The sequence below is a fragment of the Blennius ocellaris genome (assembly GCF_963422515.1).
Source record: "Blennius ocellaris genome assembly, chromosome: 14".
In the NCBI taxonomy this organism is placed as follows: Eukaryota; Metazoa; Chordata; class Actinopteri; order Blenniiformes; family Blenniidae; genus Blennius; species Blennius ocellaris.
In genome coordinates this window covers 7502598-7526530 of record NC_137663.1, presented here as the reverse complement: position 1 = coordinate 7526530, position 23933 = coordinate 7502598, and the positions used below count along the sequence as shown (strand labels likewise).

Here is a 23933-nt window from a genome sequence, read left to right as displayed (position 1 = left end):
AGTGCTGCGGTGGACAATCAACGCCGGGGCTGTTTTATCTGCGGAGTCACAAAGGAATGTTTTACGTTCCATGTTATGCAAAAAGGAAGGAGGTTCATACCAATTCGACAGTTTGTACAACAGCAACTTAATCACCAGCAGAGTCAGCCGGATGTCGCTCTTTGTTCAGGGGATCCAGGAGGATTTTACTCCGAGCTGTGCTACATGCTACATGCTAAACACGATTACAGTGTGACTGATTCGCTCATTGACAGCGAGCTCGGTCTCCCGAGTGTATAGTACGCAGAATAGCGAGGAGATGCATACTATGCACTGCCTTGTGCGTACTGTACGCTGAAATACTGTTGGAGGTGAGCAGAGCATCGGATTGGTTCAATCATAGCAGCATGATGAATGTTGAGCGCGGGGCGAGCAGAGCATCCTGACTATCCAGTACCAATGCCTCTGAACTGGACGGACGGAGAGACGAGGGAGAATCTGTGTATCTGGGTTTGTTTGGATGCAAAGATTGAACATAAACCATAAATGCAGCATCACAATTATGATCCTCAACCTCTGAATGAGCTTTTTTCTTTTTCACATCACACATGCTCATGGATTTGAACGTTGCAGAACCAAGATCCCAGCCGTTCTAAAGTTTTCGGGACGCTTCGCGTCTCGTTCGTTTTCATCGACATAATACACATTTTCTTGGGCAGAACAAGCTCAAGAAAACAGATTATGCACTCGACAGGGAACGCAGGGGAGATGTGGACTGGGAGCTGTGAGTCAGACAGAAATAAACCTCGGGACAAACATGTTCATCTACTCATCATACAAATATCCTGCGGGACCATGTACTTCTCCCCCTGGGCAAATGCTATTTTTATCCAGTGGAGCCGCCGTCAAACACAGAAGACACAAACTAAGAACTATTAAAGTAAATATCGAACTTTTGAGTTTAGTATATTTGGAAAGGCTTCTCTCAGCTTTCATTGAATTAAAAGAGGTGTATATACTTATTTCTTAGTTCCACTTCATTAGATTATTTATTTTCATATTCCTCTCAACCACGTTTATTTCTGATAATATGACTTTTTTGTATAATTTGACACATCAATTGCAAACCATAGAAATACTGCATGATTCTACAAACTGTCCAGGTCCTCTGGGTTTGATACCTTCCCACTGCGAGGCGACCATGCGAACCACTGCGCCACTGCTCCGACCCAACCTGCTTTTGTAAGTGGCTATTTTCCATAAAACTAATCAAGAAAGATTGAAGAGGCTGCAAGAAGCAGGTTTCTATGTCATATCAGCTTATCAACCCTCCATGAAGCACTTTAAAAATAAAAGTGTTTGAGATGTGCTGATCACAGTTTTTAAAGAGTGGGTTTGACTGCAAGTGCTTCCACTTGGGTGTCTGCCAATAACAACTACTGACACAACTATTTAACACTTGCGATGACCGTTCCTAGCATTTCCCAATCACATTATGGCAAGAGCACCATTAGTGTCCCCAATAGAAGGTGTTAGGGAGGTTTGGGTCATTAACCGATTCCATAGATGTTCCATTTTTTTATTAATTTGGCTCCTTTTCCGATTTAACCACCAAGAAGTAGGCCACCTGCTTATGGAACTTGTGAAACCCTGAATGAATGCTTGTTGTATGTTGCACAGACATACAAACGGGAAACATTACCTTTCCTCCACGTCGGGCCTTCGGAGGGTTTCCTGCTCTTACCACCTTGGCAGGGCCGGTCGACTCTGTAGGAACACAAAAACAATCAAGCTTACAACCAGCTCTGCAATGCCGATTACCTTGGAAAACCGATACCTCGAATTAAACGGCCTGGTTTCTTCGAACCATTGACCAGGATTTCTAAAGCATAAGATCTTTTCCTCTCGTCGGCTGACTTTGTGATACGAGAGAGTGAAAGCAGCTCAGTTTACACCCCGGATCAAGTCCTTGGCAAGCTACTTAAGGACAGTCAAGTTGTGGGACATTGCCACAAAGAGAGCGAGAGGGGTTGATATCCTTTGGTTCACTACGTCGCCAACGACACCAACAGCTGCTTCGATCACAGACGTGTTTATTTAGTAGGGATTAATCAGCTTAATCATTAAATATCCCTCCGATCGACCAGATCTAGAACGATTAGGGTTTATTCATGAACAAGGCCAATTAACAGTTATGCAGACACAAGCTGTGGGGTCAGAGCTCACCCTGCATGAGCTGCTGGCAGTGCTGGGGCACGTCTGACATCATTTACCCAGAGACTTTGTAACCCTGCCCAGTGTGAGATGCTGGCGCAGCGCATCACAACTAAGTCCTCACAAGAGCTGCTTCCACTTTGTAGAAGCAAAAAGGCTTAAGAACTTTAACGGAACACAGTGAACATGAACATTTGGTGCTAAATGTTGATGGTTTTCCGAGTTTCGCTTCCTTTTTGTTTTTTTCTTTCACACACACACATGTTGCGTCGTCTCAATTAGGAAACGTGTATGTTCACTTGAGTGTGAATGTAAATATGAGTAAATTGTGAAAGAACATCGTCAGGTGCAAGTCGTCTTTGTCACGTTGCCAAGGTTACCGTTTAAAAGGAGCATTTGTACAGCACACACCTCTGAAAATAAATTGACACCACATTTTTTACTAGACCCGGATCAACAAAAATATCTTATCATGGATAACAGCCGGTTAACGTCTGAGAAGAAACAAAGTGAGAACCAACTTTTGTTGGCGGGACAGTTTCTACCAATAAGAGGCTGGAAAATGAAGGTTTATCAGCAGACCCCAAAGAGGTCCGACAAATATGAAACCAAATCCATGACGCAACAATGCAAGAGGCCGAGTCCGGAGCAGGCGGGGGTTAAACAGTTTGTGCTGGATATTTATAGCCAGAAAAAAAAATCACAGCTTTTGTAAACTAAGCTCCTGTAAGAAGCCCGGAGAAAGTGTTCAGGGGGCCAGCGGGGGGGGTGGGGGGGTGGGGGGTGGAGCGAGTACAGACACTGCATTTACAGTTTACCCTATGTTAGTCTGAGACTCCCTCCGGCAGGAGTGCGACCTACCGGGGGTCACGTTTGTAGGGAGCATGACTGCAGAGAGAAGGAGCTTTGTACAGAGGCAGAGGAAGTGTGCTTCATGTACAATCTCCAGGCAGACTGAATTGGAACTGAAAGTGCAAAAACATGAAACGACATTCGGACTATATATGAAACAAATGCTAATAGTTAATGTTAGTGTGCCATTATTAATATTGCAATGTTAGTCGAAGATAAAATAGACGATCATGTCTTGTAATGACAGACATGATTTGCAAGGGGAAAAAAAACCGGTGGTGGTTGTCGATGTCTTTGCGTTTTGTACATACAAATAACAGTCGTCCAATTTAAGCCATTGAGCAATATATATTCTTTTGTTTGTTATCCTGTTTTTAGCAACTTTACTTTGCTGATTTCTGCCACGTTGCCCAGGTATGATGTAAAGTGTGAATAACTATATTGAAGTGAAATATGATCGGCCGTCAACACAATATAATGCTGCAGGGCTTTGTCTGATTGGCTCATGGAAGGCGCGTATAAAGTTGTCTGCTCGGAATGTCGATTTTAAGTTGACCATAGTTTTGCGATGTAACGTGCAGCACTACTGCATATCAACTTGAAATGTACATTTTCTGCAGCGTGGAAGACCCCGCGGGGTTCCTGACAAAATCCATCCTCTCTATTAAACTGTGCGAAGCGTCAACGCTGGAAACGTTACACATCGTATAGTGAGGGGGAGAAATTGCGGCAGGTCCACACGTGATTTTCAAGGGGACTGCATGCCGAAGCTTTAAATTCCAAAAGAGTTCGCTTATTGTCAAGCCCTGAGGTCAACATTAAGCACAATGCTCGTTACCCACCAACACTTTAAGATGCATGTGTTACATGTTGGCCTGAAGCCATTCAGCTCAACCTGCTTGCATCCGACAAACTGGGACTTTGTGTTACCGTTTTGTCTTGAAAGGTTCCATAATGATAAGGTGTGCGGCAACAATCAAGCCAACGCTCACACCAAAGCACTCTCCTCCCTGAACTAAACTCTCCCCAGGACACTCAAATTTAGGCTCGAGTCCCAGAAACGTGGTGCCTGTGTTGTGCATGCCCTGTGAACTTCAAATCCGTTTGTTTAATTTGGAGTCATGAGGTTGAGAGATGCTGCAGCAGTGATCGCTCTGCAGCTTCGACCTTTGTCTGAGTTGATTTGCCAGGTTGCATCATGATCACATGTCCTTCACAAACTCTGCAGCTCAGGTTACGAGACAACGGAGATTTCAGTCAAAACACGGGGTCTTGGAACATCTTTGTTTTGTTTACTGATCAAGGGCCAAAACGACACATTTATTCTTCTATATAAACCTGAAACATGCTCCTTCACGCCAGCTGAAGACATCGTTGCCCTCGGTTTAGATGGCAACGGTGCTCTGAGCCACTTAAAATACACGTTTTTGGGGGAAAAAAGACTCCAAAGGTGGATGTTTTTGAGAATGCGCCGACACAAATCTCCGTGTAAACGGGGGAAAGTGCAACTTTCTGAAACCACATGGCTAAATGACACGTTGATGACGAAAACACTGCTACGACACATTCGCACCACGGCTGTAGCGAATAGTTCTTCTCATGCATGAGTAGACGTTTAAACAACGTTTGCCTCCAGAGCGTCACGAGAACTGACAGGTTTTAAAAAAAATCATTGCCATGTAAAAGCAAAACTTTTCTGAAACATGTTTGAATTGAACCGTTGCATTAGCAGGGTTTCAAAGTGAGCGAGTTAATTTTCGGACGGTTTGAAAAGGTAAAAATTGGTATTGTGGAAGGTGTTTTTCCACATTTGTCCATAGTCATTGTTTTTTGCTGACGATGTCCACCTGAAGACCATTTTGAATCCATCCTGAAGAAAGCATTCATCTCCATTTGTAAACCTTTGATTAAGAGGTTTTATTTGAGGCTTTCCCGTACTGTTTAAAAAAAAAAAAAGGACATCTTCAAATGCACACGGCCCCCTGGTGGTACAGTGATCAACACCACCATAGGGAGAGTCCCAGTCTCAAATCCAAGTTGGATTTCAGGTCTTTTTCTGTTTGCATGTTTGCCTTGAGCCTGAGCAGAGTTTTCTCCAGATGCTTTGGCTTCCTTCCACAAAACATGCCTTCAAGTTTCTGAAATTACCTGGAGAGTGACTGCGAGTGTGTGTGGCTGTCGGGCTCTCTGTGTTTGCACCGAGTGACAACCCAAACATCTTACGATTGTCATGTTTTCACAAGTTAAACTTGTAGTTAAACGAGTTCGCAGCTCCATCAAGTCTTTTCATTGAAGTTTGGGCAGTGGTTCCCCTGACCTATGAGATATTCCCTTTCAACTGTGGCATTCAGTCTCCTTGAAATAGCTTTCTACAATAACTACATGTAAAGTAGGTCACTAGTTAGAACTACATATTTACATCATACGTCTTTAGCAAGAGCATTTTCAAAGTTCTCTACTGATAAGAGAGCAAGGGGCCTCCATATTGGTGCAATTTATTCATGAAGTCTGAGTTAAACATGGACTAAACTCTACAAATCTGACCTCCATTTAAGTTGAAGCATCACATGGTCAAAAACCAGAAGTTCACTCATTGAATCAAATGTATAAGTGATCAAATGGAACGAGTATGAACATGAATGAACTCAATGTGCCATACAGCAACTTTCAGTCAACTCTTCTCCCCTGAATTTTCTCCAGAGGCCGTTTAAGTATATGAAGGACTTTTCTTTTCATACAGAGGCCATGTGAAATGCTCCATGTAAATGTTTGCTTTGTGCAGCAATCTGCTTAACTTCCTAACCTGCCTCCTTTTTAATTATGCATGAAAGCTTCTTACTGCACGCTGCTATTTCCCGGGGTCAAATCATTGTCTGGCTCTCAACAAACGTACAGTTGTTTTAGTCTAATCGCAGATAACGACAGAAATAAGAGGGTTTTCTTTAAGAGGAGGACCAAATCTAGAACCAGTTACTGTTACCACAAATGTCTGAAGTTACAGGGTGTGATGATCATCGGATCACTATTGGTGTACCTGAATACACCTGGATTTCGTCCAGAGGTTTTGGTTTTACCGTCTAAATTATGACCAAGAACTCATGAAAATGCTTGGAAATGTGAGAATCAGTAAAGTAACCAATTGTTTGTCCAGTAACATTCATGCCTACTCTCCAAAAAAATGTGAAAGGTCATTTACTGACAAAAATGTGTTTAATCTATTTTCCAATGATAATGTCTCAAATTCCTAAAAATACAATGAAATTGTAAGAAGGAAATAAATTGCATATCATTACTCTGTCTTCAGTACAACCCGAGTTCAGCTTATGATATAGAAGAAAATCATTTGTTTTCCCATCGACACAACTGAAGAAAGCCTGTGATTGGCCCACTTACTACAATCAGATTAACCATTAAAAACAACACCCCTGATGTCAACAACTCTTAAGACAAACAGCATATTCTCTGCAAAGCTACAGGGAGGAGACTGAACTACAGAGAAATGTTGTAAAACCATAATGTGAGAGGAGAGGGTATCTGAAGGGCAGAGTGGACCTGGAAGGAGCAACATTTCACGAATATTAGACGACAAGTAGAACTTCTTGAGTCTTTTGCATGAAGGTCAACTTTCGGGGTGGGGAGGATCTGATTCAGTATCGGCTTCCAATATGAAAATAATTCACGGATCGGAAAGTTCCGATCCAACCTGCGGAGGTTTCCGGTCCATGAAGCCTCGCCTGTGTTCCTGCTGAAATTAGTCCAAACCTTGCTGGCTGCTCTGCTCGCTGGCTGGCTGCAAAATGTGGAATGGATTTCCTGAACGGAGGCGGGTCTCAATGAGATGCGGAGCAATGAGTCCAGAACCCCATTCCACAGTTTGCAGCCAGCGAGCAGTCGAGGGAAGCAGCACTGTGCTACCTGACTTTTCATGACATGTCTGGATGTCTTTTACGCTCAAAACACCGCTAAGCATTGACGTGGATGTTTGCAAAGCCGATAAACAGCTCACTCCTCCTGTATAGCAGGCAACTCACACCTCCGTGAAGCTGCGTCCCCCTCTACGCTAAACTCCCTGAAAATAGCCCCAATAATTCATGTTGTGTTAGAGCTGGGGAAAAATGCTGCGTTGATAAAGAATTTCTCCAGGGATTAATAAAGTGATTCTGAGGTTTTAAAGATAGAACTAGTTTATTATGAGATGATGACGTCACGCAGATCCCTACATTGTCCAAATGGAACAATAATACTTTGTACTTTCCTTTTCTGACCTTATACTAGCCTCAAGTTGTCTTTTGAGAGAATACATGCATACCTTCATACATTTCATACTTGCCTGTAGAGAGGAGTTTATTACTGCCTCATATAAAATCAACAATAATGAGGATAATAATCTTAAAGCAAACAGCTCTGGTATCGGAATAGTATCGGTATCGGCAGATATCCAAATTCGGGTATCGTGATCGGAAGTGAAAAAAACCTGGACGGGTGCATCCCTAGTCAACTTTGACAAATTGCTCATTGTGATTTTGGAAGAATAAATGAGGGATGAAAACTGAAGGACCTTATTGTGCGATATTAGCAAGGCAACACAATCCACTTTTAGTTTCCCTCCTCTTGGATCATAAACACGGCTGGATTTCTGAGAGGTAAGCAGCCCGAGTCACAGCTGCAGAAAGCAGGACGGGCTCCGTGTGTGACTGCTATTTAATCTGACAACTGAACCGAATTACAGGGTGTGCAATCACAGAACGAAACCACCATAAGAGATATTGACAAAGCTCATCGTTGAAGTGAAATTTAGCAGGACTGAACTGCCTTTTTTTTTTTTTTTTCCAACTACCACTTCAGTCAAAGTCACATTTCTGTAGTTATCTATAGTTTATGTTCATAGTCTTGTTCTATTCTGGGCAGAATGAAACTCTCGATGACGTGCTTCTGTAAGTCGAAGGAATCGGCCTGAATTCCTCAAGTGTTTAGCACCTCTTATCTGCTTAGCTTGCGTCGTGTAAAGAACAGTAGCTTTAAAAATGTCTCATGGCTACTTGCCGAGCATGACACGGCACATTTCTTACAGGCCGTCAGGCCTTTCCTAAGGAGATGATCTGATATTATTGCGTTAGTTTTCTTCTGAAGCTTTTCTTTAATGGTTAATCGCAGGAAGTGGCACAACGGGATTTGATTGCGTCTTTCTACCACGTCATCATGACGAGGTGCTCTTACATCAGGTAAAACAAGCAGCGGGCTTGTAGCAAACCCTGTATATTTCACTTCCTATGTTTGCACAACACCGAACAAATTGAATAAAAATGGACTTGGAAATGGAATCAAAACTTCTCAAGACCAACACTAGAATATCGGATGAAGAAATCATCCTCTCCTGCAGAACAATTAGACTAGAATGAGAAGACATGACGAATTTGTTTATTTTTTTACAAATACGAAGCCCGAGATTTAACACTTGTTCTTTAATTCCCTAAAGAGGGTAGACACTCATGGAAAACCACCAAACAAAATGATTTTTCAACAGATTATATGATAAAATGTGATGGAGATAATTATTTTATGAATTGAGGCTTGATCCATATTAATTGGTTTGACTGTGGCCTGAGGCAAGCTTGAACCCAGCTCTTGTGAGGTGTTGTGGTTCGATCAGGCGCAGAGTGGCCTGGCAGCGCCACGCCAACGATTTCTTCACACCCACGGTTGCCAGATCCTCGGACACTTCTCAGTAAACATGGGAACCAAACGAAAAAGCCATGAGTGGTCATACGGCAAACCTGACCATTATGTAAAAAAAAAAAGTGGTAAATAAGTCGTAGAGTCCAGGAACCTCTGCGGCGGCCGTACAATCAGCTGTTGTTTCTCGAGCTCGGCCACATTGTGCTGATCAGCTGAACTGTGAGCCGCTAATGTCTTCACTGATCGGCATGTCAGCATCACTCACGTCGGCTCACAGGCTCCGCAGTGTTTAGGAGCATATCAGATGACATCAGGTGATGTTTAGGGTCAAAGGACAACCTCCCGGGGTCAGGACGCGTGCCTGATGGTAAGCTGCTGCTCAGGCAGTCACACATCATCACACTGAGGCAAGACAACTTCCTACAAATGTGCTTCTTTTTTTTTTTTAAGAATAAAAACAAAAAACTGGAAGTTTTATCCAAGCAAAGCAACTTCTTTAATATAACCATCATAGTAAATGTTCCATTTCATACCGTACTTAGCAATTCCCTCTCTTTGACATTTAGCTTAGAAGGTACTTTTAGAGTCCACACCTGTATATTTAGAAGCTTTTAGGGAAACCCTAAAAAACCACAGGAATCCAAGTTCACATTTAGCTCCTGCCGCCCAAAAAAAGCCCCCAATTTGTCAGTTCAACCCCAGTCCTGAGAATATGGAGACGGTAGTTCCAGAAACATCCAACCAGAAGTCTTTCCAGGAGGACAAACAAGCCTTGTGTTAGACAACCTAACAAATTGATTTGTGTTATATCACCGACTCTTTACAAGTTGACTAGCACGTATCAAGCGGTTTCTTCTTTGATAGGATTCTTGCATTGAAGTCTATTTTTATGTTCTTTTAAACCAAGTCAAATATATCTTCTGACTCATCCTGCACGAGGATATTTACAGTTTCTGCATCCAATATGAACCCTGCCTCGTCCCATACCAGGGCATCCATACTTATCTGGAGATGTACACGGGTCTCTTTTGCACAAACTTTAGATACACACCAAATCTGCAGCATGTCACTTCCCTGCATTTACCTTTATGTGTGAAAATAAAATTAAACACCAACAGACAAATTATACGACAAATTCCTTTGAGTTACATGCTGATTTTGCCTCAATCGCCTCTTCCTCCACAAGCACTTCTGTACCCCATTAACCTGAACCATCACTTCTTTTAAATGGAGAAAGTAAAGTAAAACACACCTTTTTAATCAGTTATGTTTAACTTGACCCATTTTCATGATGGTCTCAATACATTACAACTGATTCAACAGGTGAAAGCGAAGCCTGCAATGTCTCCTGGTGCTTCGTGCTCAGCTCTACAGCCCGGATACTACTGCCGGACACTATCACCGACACTCAAGGTTTGTGTTGGAGAAACATGGCTGCGCGAAGAAAAACACGGAAAGAAGACAAAATGAAGAAGGGAGCATGAGAACCAGGAGGAAAGAGGAAGGTCTGGCTACATTTGCACGAGCGTGAATATCCCGTCTCTTTGTACACAACATGCTTACACACCGTGAGCAGGAACAGTCGGCATCAAACCCAATCAGTTGATAAGGACGCAGACAAAAACACGTCTACAGTGCCGAGATGTAAGGACTTGCTGTGACGACCCCTGCGGAGGGGAACAGAAGTCATTGTCTCTCACAAAAAACCAACAACTCTCAGCTCACTGGGAAACCCAACATGCACACCGAGTGTGTGAATGGATGAAACCTACACCCAGAACGAAACGGACCCACATCCTCATCATCATGGCGGATTAATTATGTGCCTCGGGGATCGTCTTTGAGCTCGCAACTCGCATCTCTTCCTCTCAAATTGTAGCTTTGCAGCTGCTCACAACATTGCAAGTTCAACACCAGGGGAGGCGGACCAAAGAAAGTCGCTCCAGCTCTTTGAGCAGCAGTGAAACCACGACGTCGTTCTTTGAGCCACGGGAACACATAACGCAGAGACAACACAGTTTTTGCTTCAGAAAACTTTCGCATTTAGACGGCATTATTTTGAAAACGACGCCAGTTTACTTGGAAACAGCAAAAACAAAAAAATTTGGTTTTCACGTAGGGCCACTAGTGGCCACAAGTGTAATGTAGTGTAAACATTACAAATAACAAGCAGTTTTCTTTTTTTTGTTTTTTGAGTGGCTTTGAGCACTGATGTTGTGTAAATGACTCCCCAAAGAGCATCTTAAGTCTTCAGTTTTCATTTGAAAACGTCATATAAAAGGGACCTCAGAATTATAAGACAATAGCTTTGCTTTTTTCTTCAATCGTTCGTCAATCCGGATTTTCCGCAGCCTTTGTAAGAAATGGGAACATTTCAGGTCCATCACTCCAGCATGCTATAGAAAGAGCAATGAGATCATGGTCATATTCAATGAAACAGCAACACAAAGTATAGCCACGGTTTCCACTCAACTGTTTACAGTCGTACACTGCGCTGCAACACAGCGGCTTCTGAAATAATTGAGCAAACCAACAAATCAAAGAACGCAGAGTCAAACATATTGACGGCTTTTAATCAATTTAATCGAGTGCCGCTCTAACTGCACCATTCCAGTGTCATTTTGAAATACAGACAGATCAGCTGCAAGTGAATTCATGCCTCATTCCCAACAGAGCTGAAGTGCTGAAATGTGCAGCCACAGGAGTGAAATAACCAAAACTTTGACTATCGGGGTTGCGACATGATCCAATTAAAACTAATGCTGTTCTGGAGGTAGTCAATCTGATTGCTGAAGATTGATTAATCTCACCCATTACCATGAAAGTCATATTGCCCAAATAGTCACGCAATCATTTGACTAAGAGAACACAAGTACCACTGACTTAATATCGTAAATCTATGAGAGCTTGATGGTGCTGCAGTTCACCACCACACGCATCTCCTGTCAAGTGCATGAGCTTTTGATAATATAGAAAACATGCATTACAGGCGCTTGAGCTGGAACCACTGCAACTGTTATTTGAATTCTGCCTGCAAACAAAATAAAATGTCTATAAACAACTAAGGGGAGGTACCGATACCAGTATAAGCATATTGCTTTGAGTCGTCTGTGCAGGTACTCGTACTTCTAAAATGACTTGAATCCGACACACCTGATACCAGCTGAGCTCACGATGAGTGAAGCCTCCATCGTCTGGAAGATAACCGAGAAAGCTCTGCCTTCATTTCTAACCAGCTCGTCCCCGATCATCAGTATATTGCACGCACACATTAGTATGTAGTGAGCCTCGCCGTCCTTCCTCCAGACTCTTCATTTCACCAGCTCCTTTCTCTCCTCTGTGTTTATCCCCCTCGTCTTTCATCTCGGGGGCTCGGAAGCAGTTGTTGTAGCCAGAAGCAACCATTAACATTAGCCCCCACCACTTCGCAGTAACCATTGTTTTTCCAGCGCCGTTAGTAGAGCCGACATGGAGGCCGACGCAAAACAGCAGTTGCAGTCACTTTAAGAGTGAACGGCTCAAATGTGCCTCAACATTTCAAGTGTGTCCTTCTCTCCTCCACCCACACTTATCTCTGTGTACTGCCCATTACAAACAGCTTTTTTTTTCTTAAAAAATGGGGCCCACTCCTCAGGTGGGGACCCGAGGCGGATTCCCACGGGCGTGGCGATACCTGCAGCCAATCCCCGCTGGGTGTCACCGAGAAATAAACTCCACGCCACATCAACTCTGGCGTCTTTGATGAACAGTGTGCAGCATGTGGAGACTGAGCTGGCCTCTCACACACCGCATATTGCATAAATCTTGTGGCTTTTTTTTGGGATCATAGTGTATCTTAAAAATGGACGTGTATCTGGCACGTGCTGGATGTGGGGAATTTCCCAAGCCCAGTGGCAGCAGCCCGTTTACACAAGCAGCGGAGGACTGCTGACAGGACTTTTCTTTCGTTGTTTAAACTGAGACACGGTGTGGTGTCTAAAAAAACAACAATGATAACTAACCACATGACAGAATTAGCAGTCATCGCCTCAAAAGAAAAATCATGTCGTGGTGATATGTGCTCTGTCGTTTTGTGCGCGAGCTGCCGGCAGGAGGAGGGAAGCCGGTCTGAAGAGCCAAATATGGAGGAAACGACGAGGCGGCGCGCGGGCCGAGTGCCCACCCTCCCCGCGGCGCACTGGGACACGTCAGAGAAACTCCAGGCGTCACATGATCAGGCTTCACACTCTGCAGCTCAAGCAGAGTAAGACGGGCTGCTGTAACAACCCACACAGACACAAAAGGTCAAGGGTCACGCAGCAGGTGAGTGACCTGTGATCTAACCTGAGGTCAGAGGTCACCAGACGCCACACGTCTTCATCCACAACTCACACCCACCAGGTTTCCACCTGATTTCCTAATCAATGGTTAAAAGCAATTCAAGCCATCCATTTGTTTGTCTCTACGATCACACTAGAAAAATCACTTTAAATTAAACATTAAATCATATTTCCAATATGTGTACATACCTTTATGGTAATAGTTGTTGATGTATTGAATACTGCTCATAGTTTTAAACAGTAGTAACATCAAAACTACTTAAAGAAGACTGCAAGTTAAACTACTTCCTTATTAAAGAAATTTACTTTCTTTAATTAATTAATTTTGCATATAAAAAAACTACTTCAGCTCTCAGAAAACAAGAGACTGAAGTATTAAAAAAAACATATTAGTAGGCAGTACAAACAAAAATGCAATCAAACCAGAGATGTGATCAGTCAATACAAAAGTGTTGACAGACTTACAAAAATCCTTTTCTTCTTCCATTAACATTCAATTCAAGAGGGTTCCCACTGATTAAGCTTAACACTCTGATGTACATGCAGTGAACGGTCAACACGTGAATGTGTCTAATGGACAAACAAATGCTTATTAGCTGTGTGCGCACAAATACCGGGAGCACATCTTGTCAGAACCTCTTATTCTCCGTAAAATGAAAATGTGCATGTAGCATCATTTGACTGTACACGTTTCTTGAAATCACATTTGAAAAGGTCAAATATAAACTTCTTAACTTACAGCATTCAGAAAATAAACAACATTTTCAAAAGAACCATTGTGAAGTTACTTAAATAAAAATGTTTTTTTAGGTTTCGTAACCATCAAGCTCCTATATATTACAATATCACTTTAAACCACAAGGAGGTGTATTGAGTCACTCTGCTGTTCGGTCTGTTTTCAGTCCAGTGCGAGAAAACGAGGCAGCGAGAGTCAACATGGTATCAGGAACAATACACTTAACAAGGACTAATATTTCCTCAGCGAGCACAAGAGAGCAGCAGCGACTGAATTATCATCATGACTGACAATAGCAACAGATGAAGTGAACTGTGGCCCAAATCTCTGATTTCTCACCAGCACAACCAGCTCAGCAGTACATTTAATACACTCACGTTTAGAAGGCAAATACCATCAGGCTCATTACCGCAAGAGCTGAGTCATCATTTTCACTCTTTCTTTGGACTACATCATCAGCCGGTCACATCCTTGAAGCAGACAGTCCACACCCACACCTCCACCGAGGGCTGTGCCGTTATCACGGAGCCCAGACACAACACCGAGGCAGATAAAAGTAACTCGAGCTGCTCGACTTAAGACAAGGACTCTTCTCAAACAGCTGACTGTGTGTGTGTGCGTGTAGAGGGACACGACACATGCAGTAGATACACAGGCCATTACAAAGCTGAGCTTTACCCTCCTGGTTCATCTGGTCAAAAGCCGTTTGGTTTATGACGGCGCGTGCTCCTTCAGCTCACATATAAAAAAATAACTCACCGAAACATCGAGTCGTATTCAAATCAGGAGTTAAAAAAACAACCAAACAAACCAATCCATCAATTTTGTGCGAATTGTCCCATCATTTATGATCCATGTCAGCATGACGGTCTTTCATACATCAGGTGTTCAACAGCAGTTTTAAAAGCAATGTGCCAGACAATAGAGACGTCAAACAGACGGCAGCAAAATCTCTACAAGCTCAAATCAATCAGCCCAGCTTATATCAACACATTTTTGTCCTGCCGTTCCCAATCAGTAGTCCAACTTCACCCGTTCACACCATCAGTCCTCCTTTCCGGATGGCGACCTCTGCCAGGCCCCGACACCTCGTAAAGCCCCGAGTAAACGCGACCCTGAGGTGTCGCCTGACAGGAGGGTGAAGGTCCGACTCCTCACAGCCACAACAAAAGGAGACGAGGCTTGACCACGGGGACAAGTGCGGGAGGCCGGTGTCCTGTCACCGCCGGTGCTAATCGAGACAACAAACTCCCCGGCGGACACGGGAAAGCACGTTCCAATCCTTCAAATGCACAGCCGACAAGAAGGCCGTCAGGCAGCCTGGAGGCGTTCATGCCAATGAGCAAAACAGGAAAACCTTCCTTCAAACTAACACGTTCAACATTTACAAGCAGGAATTTGACATTTACCCAATGATTTATGGGAGTTTCGGGCCTCGGAACGAATACTAGCCACTGATTGTTGGGCGTTTGGGTAATTATAATTTTGTCTGGCAGTTTTATGATTTACCAGTTTTATGATTTACAAAGTCACTTATTGAATAATCTACCAGCAAACAGAGAGAGACTCTTGCGTCCTACTCTTCACAGATCCGAAGGATTTAAGTGGAGACACGTCTAATGCAATGCCAGAAGGCATTTACACATTTCAGTTCAGAAACCACATTCAGCTCAATTTCATCTCGAGTAGGCCCAATCGGTAAAATAGTGCCATAATAACCTTTAAATTGTAACTTTTCTTCGTGGCGAAGGGAATGTGTGATGAAAATGTTAATATTTTCACAAAACCAAACAATTAATACCTAAAATTACTACAATATCATAAAAACATTTTTTTAATGAAAGCTTCTGGTGCAAAATAGAGTGAAATATCAAAAAAAACTTCCATTATAGTTGTTGCATTTTGCATGTTTTGACAAACTCCCCCTGACAGCATGGCTTGGAGGAGAGTTTGAGCACAACCAGGTACTGATCTTTTATGGCAGCATCTCCAATATCTCAACTGGGGTGTCAGTGTTGTGTCCACTTCTCTTATTCATTTGAAAAAATAAATAAAATACATAAATCAGCTTTCTTTGGAATTTTTAACCATTTAATTAGTCGTTTGCTGAGCTGGATTGGAGCCTCTTGTAGTCCGGTTCTGGCCGGCGGGGCCACTCGTTGAGACTGTCTTTACAGTCAAGCTCTGGGCATGTTTCTACAAGGATTCCATTTTATTTCTCAATGGTTTTAATTATGACGCCCCAGCTGACCACCTTCTGCACTGGCTACCTGGCGAACAACTTTAACAGGGCACCATTTGCATACATTTTAGGGTCCCTCCAATTATATACTAAAGGAATTCCAATGCACAGCGGCCTGAACTATATTAATGAAGCACCAGATCAGCCCGTCCCGGATGTAGAACTCGGGGTCACACGCCAGCTGCTTCAACGTGCCGGTCTGCAAGCACACTGACATCACACCGCGATGCCTTCAGACAAACGTACATCATGAGGTCAGAGTGCTGAGCTGTGGACTGAACTGTATCTGAATTCTACTCCCTCAAGTCTTTTTTTTCCTTCTTCTTTTCTTTCGAGTCATCCAGATGCCCTGAAAACTTTCTGCTGTCATCAAGTACCTTGTGTTTGGAAGAGCCACACTTCACGCTACGGGAGATGTAGAGCATGACCGACACAAAACAACCACTCGCTCAGCAAATATTTCACCCAGCAAAGACTTCCTGAGTCGCTGATTACAGAGTAAATATTTTTGATCTGGCCGGTGAAGGACTTCTATGGTGGGACTTGAAGGGGTCCGTCAAAATTCTTGGAAGGACATTGCTTCGAAGTAAATAGTAAACGTCAAAGGACATGGTCAATTTAACACAGAACATTGCTCAACTCGTATCTTTAACGCTTGCTGCTGGAAACCAAAACAGTGCAGACAAAACTATCAGGACGAGTTCAGAGTCCAGAAGTCTTCCTTTGTTACTGGGCCAAAATTGAGTTGGTTTACTTTTTTTCTTGCAAGCTCAGATAAAAACAGAACTTCTGACAGGAGGAAAGCCAAAACACACAAAAACATCCACTCGTGACCCTATAAATTAGAGAAAGAAATAGAAGAAAAAAAACCCATGCAGAGACAAAATAATCATGTTTGGGTGAAAATAACCAAAACCTCTGGACGCTATATTTGGAATTTCGTATTGTTAAATACGCAATTGTTCGATTGTTGTGTCGGAGGTGCCGAGACAGATATGCACACTACGAACAAATCAGTACCTGCAGTACAAGTGCAGCCTGCTCGTGGGCCACTTTCAGTCGATCACTACTATTACAGTCACTTCATAGCAACAGTCGCAGCCACAGAACGGGAAGCTGAACTTACTTCAACAAATGAACTGCACTTTGCCTGCAAAGTCAGGAGTTAATCTTCAGCAGTGGATTGATCACTTTTAACATTTCCTCCTCGTCGGGAGCTCATCAGCGGCTCCACTTCACAGGCACCGAGACGACGGTGGCGTCCAGATGCTTTGCATTTTCCTCCTCGGCAGTCAGGGCAACACGGGACGACAACAATGCGGCTGCTCCAGAGAGCACAAAGCCGAGCAGTGACTCAGCTGAACGTGTTCTGCTTCAAGCCGATGTGACGGGGTGCAGATGAAGCGGGACCAGGTCAGGCTCGCTGACGTACACCGTGTGACCGGCGAAAACTGCAGGCAGGGAACGGAGCAGCTCAACAGACGCTCCTTGTAATTTCTCAGCACAAGTGTAGGAACTTTACTGACGATGGCAATTCTGAGTTATATTTACCCAAACTGGGGCTTATATATTGTTTTAGGCTTCAAAGCTCGTCAACAGTAAAGATGTTCTAGTGCCAGCAAAATGTATGACTATAGTATCTGCACTTTCTTTTCCCAAATTTCATAAAATCTAAATTAATCCAATCAGTCAGCCATTTATTTCTAGAGAGAGAGATATCCATTATAACTGTGTGCTTTTAACGGCATTGAGTGAAGAAGTCCAGGTTATAAATGTGTAGCATACTCTTGAATCTTATCCATGACAGGAAGCCACTAATTGACTCATTGTGAGGAGCTTCTATAAAGCCACACACACATATATTATACACATTACCCTGACAAGCATTTTCCAACAATCCGCCTTTCCTCCCCAATCAGAAACTTTAGAAAAGCAAGACTGTTTGACAAAAACAACCACAAGATCCTGAAGAGGCTGTGGACTGACTGTTTGAACACTTGAAAATTAGCTTATCAAACCAAACACCTCACTACTGTCACAAGCTCAACATCACATCATAATGTTTCAAGTGAAAACACATCACTTTTGTTGCTAGGAAAACATACGTCCTTTTACTGAAATGGTAAAAACACTTAAAACGATTCAGTTTTCATGTTGGGTCAGTACCGAGTAATGTTTTTTTTTGTAATGAAACCACACACACGCACGCACACACACGCACACGCACACGCACACACACACACACACACACACACACACACACACACACACACACACACACACAAAACATAAACAACAGACATTCGTATGGACAGATGAAAAAGTTTGGATTAATTAGTGACTCAAATCTAAAACTAACAAGTCCCAGGAGAATATAAACTGGGAGTCATGGCACTCTTGAAGCAGACGTTGTTATTGTCCATCTGAGCATGTGCAGAAGAGCCATTCAATAGGATTGTGGTGTGCACGCGCAGCAGTAGCATTTGCGTTTTCACTCAAAATCATGGTGTAACCGGGGCTGTGATGTGACACTTTGAAGATACTGAGCAGAGTTCGACCAGAAGCAACTCTGCTTTATCGCTTGACGGTTAGGTTTTGAACTACAGTACATTGAAAGCCTGTTTCATCAGAAAAACCATATGATCATTTGGTAGGTGTGTAAATCTCTCATTATATTCCAGCATTCAGTCTGTATATGTTCAATAGAGAAAGAAAACCTGAAGACCCAGAAATACCTCTCTGGGACTCATGAGGGAGAAATTCTCACGAACGAGTCTGTTTCTAGGAAATCTCTAGGAAAGCAGCCAGTGTGACAAACACTGAATAGAAACATAAACCTCTTATTGGCATGGATGCAGCAGGGCAGGCTGCACTTTAATGACTTGATTAACTCCTATATGAGAGGAGTTTGGGGTTTTTAACAAACCAAGACACCCGGGTCATGGACTGACATGACTTTTAAGAATACTACTCCCTCTGAGCTCACCCCGATCTGTTCTGGTCTCACAGGGTGAAAAATGTTTATCTCTGACGAAATATTACTGTCAAACGTTAATGGTGATTCGGCTGATAAGACTCACGAGGAAAAAGTGGCGGGTGGTGATACTAATCACACTTAAACCATTAGTTACTGGGAGGGAGCGATGGTGATGAGAGATGGGCTACAAGCTCTGACACAAATGTCTGTATGAGAGTTCAATCAGTTCATTTTATAATATTGTACATTCAGTTCATGTATGTGCATTTGGAGGTGTTTCAGCTTCCTTAAAGGCAACATGGACGAATCTGTGGTATTGTGGAAACCCGATCTTCCTTCTGGTACAAATCAGAGACGTGATCACTGTGATCCCCCTCAACACGTCTGCAGCCTTTCAGCTCGTTTGCAACTCAAGTCCATGGTCTTGTTCACCTTAAAATGACTCGTCGTTTCATCTTTCCCGGATTTAAAAGCCATTTTGATCTACTCCCAACTTTTAAAAACATCAACACAGGAGCTGCAACAATTAGCTGATTAGTGGACCGACTGAACATTGTCTGGCTGCTTCATGATGAAAGATTATTTCTCTTTTGGGTGTGGAGCTTAAGTTGTGACGAGACTGATCTCAGACCAATAGGTTAAGCCTTGTATTGCTAAACATTCTCTTTCATTCATATTGGCTCAATGTCACTGGCCAAAATTACCAACACAACCACACACCGATAACCCACAATATCCAAACCTATAATAGTGTTTAAAAGGATCCAAGGGTATTCCTGTACTCAATTTAACACTATGAATATGTTAGTTATTATTGTACTTCCCAAAATCACATATACTGAACACATTTTTAGCTGTAAAAGATAATTTACTCAGTGTTTCTGGAAAATAATTATAACAAGCTAAATAGTCTCACTGTCCTACTATATAATACATTATTCTCACTTAGACATATATATATATATATATATATATATATATACAGTTTGTATTTTATAGTTGAACATAGCCACCAGGTGAGCTGAAAGTAAGGAAAAGCCATAGCACCTCTCTTAATGTTTATCAGAAGTACTTAATATGATTGTTGTCAATGGATACTGTTGTTAGAAAGAAATTGACAAGTTATTGAATATGGTCACTTGCTCTATAAAGAGAAAACAAAACAATGCACACAAGTCAGATGTAATAAATAGCGTGCATTACTTTGTATCAAGTGGAAACGTGGAAAGAACTACTTCAAACTCGGCTAATAAAATGAATAGGTTTCCACCTCCATTTAAACATGGTGGCCTTTGGGGTCCACAGCAGCCTCAACCACTGGATCCCTGCCAGATAAACGTGCTGATGTGACAGCTTTTGGAGCACATCCATCCAATGCAGCGTGGTTAGTGCAGATCATGGGTACATCATGTACCCTGAAGTCTTCACATGCATCAGCACTGCAAACAAACCAGGAGGCAAACACAACAAAAAAAAAGTGTCTCAGATAGCCGACTGGACACAGTCACAACCAGGCTGACCTGACAGGGCAACAGCAAAACACCCTGAGAACAATAACACATGGCCGGGAGACGTCAAGGCCGATCGTCATCACGAATCGCCACTAATTAAACTCCCATCAACGTTACTTTTCCTTTATAGAGCCGATAAGAGTGTGTTTTGATCATAAAACGTCGTAAAACGCTCAACTGATGTGTTGATTAGAAGCCATGATGACTGTGCCTACTAGCATACATGCTAACGACGGCTAACTGGGTGGACCAGCTGGCGGCAGCCAAGTTTACACTGACAGCGGACACACGACGTGACAGCAGGCCGATCCGCTCTGAAACAACGCCGCTGGCCCACACGGAACACGCGGAAATCATCTCCAGCCGCGGGATCGGTCGCTGTTAAAGAGCCCCGCCGCTAACTAGCCGGCTAGCTTAGCAGCGCCCATGCCTTTCTCTCCGGGAACACGTGGAGTGGACACGTGACGACCCATAACAAACCTGCTCCTTTTCGGTGAATAAACGAGCAGATGGCTCGTGTTGGACTGTGATTCACTGTCCGGGGGCAACGGGGGACCGACAGGGGGGCTGACAAGCCTTATGCAGCTTTATTGTGAATGTCGAGCAGCTCCAGAGAAGCTAAGCTAACGACAGACCGGGGAGGGCTCGACTACAGACTAGGCCGAAAAAGTGTGTGTGCGTGTGCTATTGTTAGCTTAACATCCAGCCACGACAGTTGCCACCCTAACTGATGCAACTGAAGGCAGATGTCTTAATATCTGGGGTGGATGCAAGTCAAACTCTGGCCCTTGAGCAAACATGAAAACAAACTGGTTTAAATGGGAGCGAGCTGTGTCTGTGTGTGTGTGTGTGTGTGTGTGTGTGTAACAGCCACAGTCTGGCTGGTGGAGGAGGTGAACATGGTGATGAAGCTTGTTTTCTACCAACTTGAAACTTTCTGCAGCCATGCATCGAGAGTGACACTGCTGAAATAAAGATGCTCCACCCATTGGCGTTGGGGGAGGGGGAGGGGGAGGGGGGGGGGTGAAAAAACTCACAACCACGAGATTAAAAGAAATGTATGCAGTAGTGTGTCCAGTGCAGGGCAACTTCACACCACCACTTTAAAACGACTGAAACTGAAGAGTTAAGGGTCCAGGACAGAGGACACACATGCGGCCCTGGGGAGTCAAATCAAAAGCACATGAGGGCACTTTATGATCGAGAGAGCGAGTAATCACAGGGCAGGTTGATTTGAAAGGGTGTGATCAGTTGTGTCCCAGGAATAGCTCTCGCTGAGGAGGAGACGGGAGCGAGTGTCTCACTCCAAATATAACCACCTTGCAGCTTGCTCATCAATTAAACTTCTGATTTATAATAGACGGTAGTCTAATGCGCGCGCGCGCGTATGTGTGCGCGTGTGCGAGAGAGACACATCAACACAGTGACAGCTGGACAGACCAACATGTATGGAGGGTACCGACCGTGGTGTGCTTGTCCGTTCACGCTGACCACGGTCACCGCGTTCATTTTCCTAGTCCACGGGTTCACCTTGGGCGGCGGAGCTTCGGTAAACTCCTTTCTGCCTTTCACGCCCTCCTCGCCGTGCCTATCGTCGCTGTCACAGCCCTCCCCGCCCTCCTCCGCCGCCCGCTTGGAGGTCTGCTCCTCCAGGCCGGGGGTCCCTCCCTGCTCGGGGCTGCTGCTGCTGCTGCTGCTGCTGCTGCCCTGCTCGGCGACACCCGTCTGACGCTTGGCCCCGTCGTCCCGGCCGCCTTGCTGCTGCTGCGGCCGCTCCTCCTCCTCCTCCCCCGGCCCGCCGCGGATCACCTTGCCGTGCTCCTCCGCCTTGGCGAGCGGGTTGCCGGGCAGGAGAGCCTCCACCTGAGTGGCCATTTCCCACCGCCGTCTTTCTTCCCCCCTCAGGATTACCAGTCCTCCCCCCCCGGCCCGAAGTCGCCTTCAATTTCAGGGGGAAATGTGAGTTCGTTCCGCGGGGTCTGTCGCTCCCGGACCGGACGGGCTTCAGTCTAGGACGCGGAGAGGTGAGCAGCCGTTGAAAACATGTGAGGGGGGAAAAAATAAGAAACGGGCTGAACGGCCTCTCCGGATTACAACCGTATCTCCACCACTACCAGCAATATGGATGATCCCCACCACGCGATACCGGGGAGCGCGCACGCACGGCGTGCAGGGGGAGTAGCCACGTAAACGCCGGGAACGCGCTTGTGGGTCAGGTCGGCGTGCTGCGTTCAGGTGCTTCTTCGTCGTGGGAACTTCCATATATCCAATTTCGGAACTAGTAAAAGCGCATTCAATGGCTTTCAGTAAGGAGCCGCGTCACCCAAACACCGCATCCATTCAGTATTAAATCAGTATTTTTAGAGGAATTTTGAGATTAAAAAATAAAGCCCTGATTTGACCAATCTTTTGTTGCAAAGGGACGGCAGACAATAACACTATGCATCATTTAATACATAATATATGTTATATAACATCCAGAAATAGAAGTGAATGAACTCCATCTTGCCCGCAAGCATGCCAACTACATTTAGGCTATGAAGAATGCAAATGTAATACTAAGTTACAGGTTAAAAGCAAATATAAGGAAATATTGCTCAAATGCCTCAAAACCATGCTGTTAGAGTGACTTAGTAAAAGCATGCATTATGGAAAAGCACTCGGAGGTGTCTTTTTTGACATTTCATTGTTTGTACCAGAAATTTTCAATGAAATTTGCTTTATGTTAAGATTATAGTAGGAATGAAAATATATGCATTTTCATCATGTATACTCTGCACCACAACAAAACAAAATAAGCTTTAAAGATTCAATTCAAATGTTATTATGGCACTATTTTACCGTTCTGGTGCAGTGGAGTAAGATGAAATTGGGCTGGATGTGGCTCCTGAATTAAAAATGTGTTTGACACAACAGTGGTTGGTTTAGAAGTAGACAACTTTACAATAAATAGTCCAGATTTGAGAAAACTAAAGCATGGATCAGTTTCCCAGCATCAAATGATGTAGAGGTGAAACGGGGCTGTTTTCTTTACCGTTTCCCCTGATTCTTCCCCCCTTTGGTACTCACAAGCCATAAACAAGGTAATTCTGCTCGTTATGGTAGTATTTCAACAACTTGTTTTTCCGATACTTTGAACGCAGCACGGATCCCTGAATGACGTCGGCCTCGCCCTCCGGGCTAGTCGACAAGTCACCGTTACCTTATTAAAGATCCGTCCAAAACACCAGCTTTTCTCTGTAAACACCATCTCCTCTCACCTCACAGATGCCACTAAACACTTCAATGTGACCCCGCAGAGCAATAAACGTTATTGTTTCGTCTGGAAGGAGTAAATAAATGTATGTAAAACCGTCTCAATACTCTAGAACACGTGTCCGTACCGGAGCCGCACGTGTGACTGATTTCGACATAATTCACGCTTTAA

The 23933-nt window shown here is 43.8% G+C and overlaps 1 protein-coding gene across 4 annotated transcripts in view; it reads right to left on the bottom strand.

Moving 5' to 3' along the window:
• larp1 (La ribonucleoprotein 1, translational regulator) overlaps window positions 1-22642 on the bottom strand; it is a 46724-nt gene extending 24082 nt beyond the window's left edge. For 3 of the 4 annotated variants that reach the window (XM_080509349.1, XM_080509350.1, XM_080509351.1), the window contains exons 1-2: window positions 21970-22396; window positions 1682-1746 (exon numbers count right to left, since the gene is read on the bottom strand). In XM_080509349.1, coding sequence (XP_080365475.1) covers window positions 1682-1746; window positions 21970-22381 — 477 coding nt within the window. In that variant the 5' untranslated portion in view covers window positions 22382-22396. Of the gene's footprint in view, window positions 1-1681; window positions 1747-21969 lie in introns of all 4 variants that reach the window. The other variant, XM_080509352.1, reaches the window with a different exon arrangement.
• Window positions 22643-23933: the final 1291 nt, after the last annotated feature.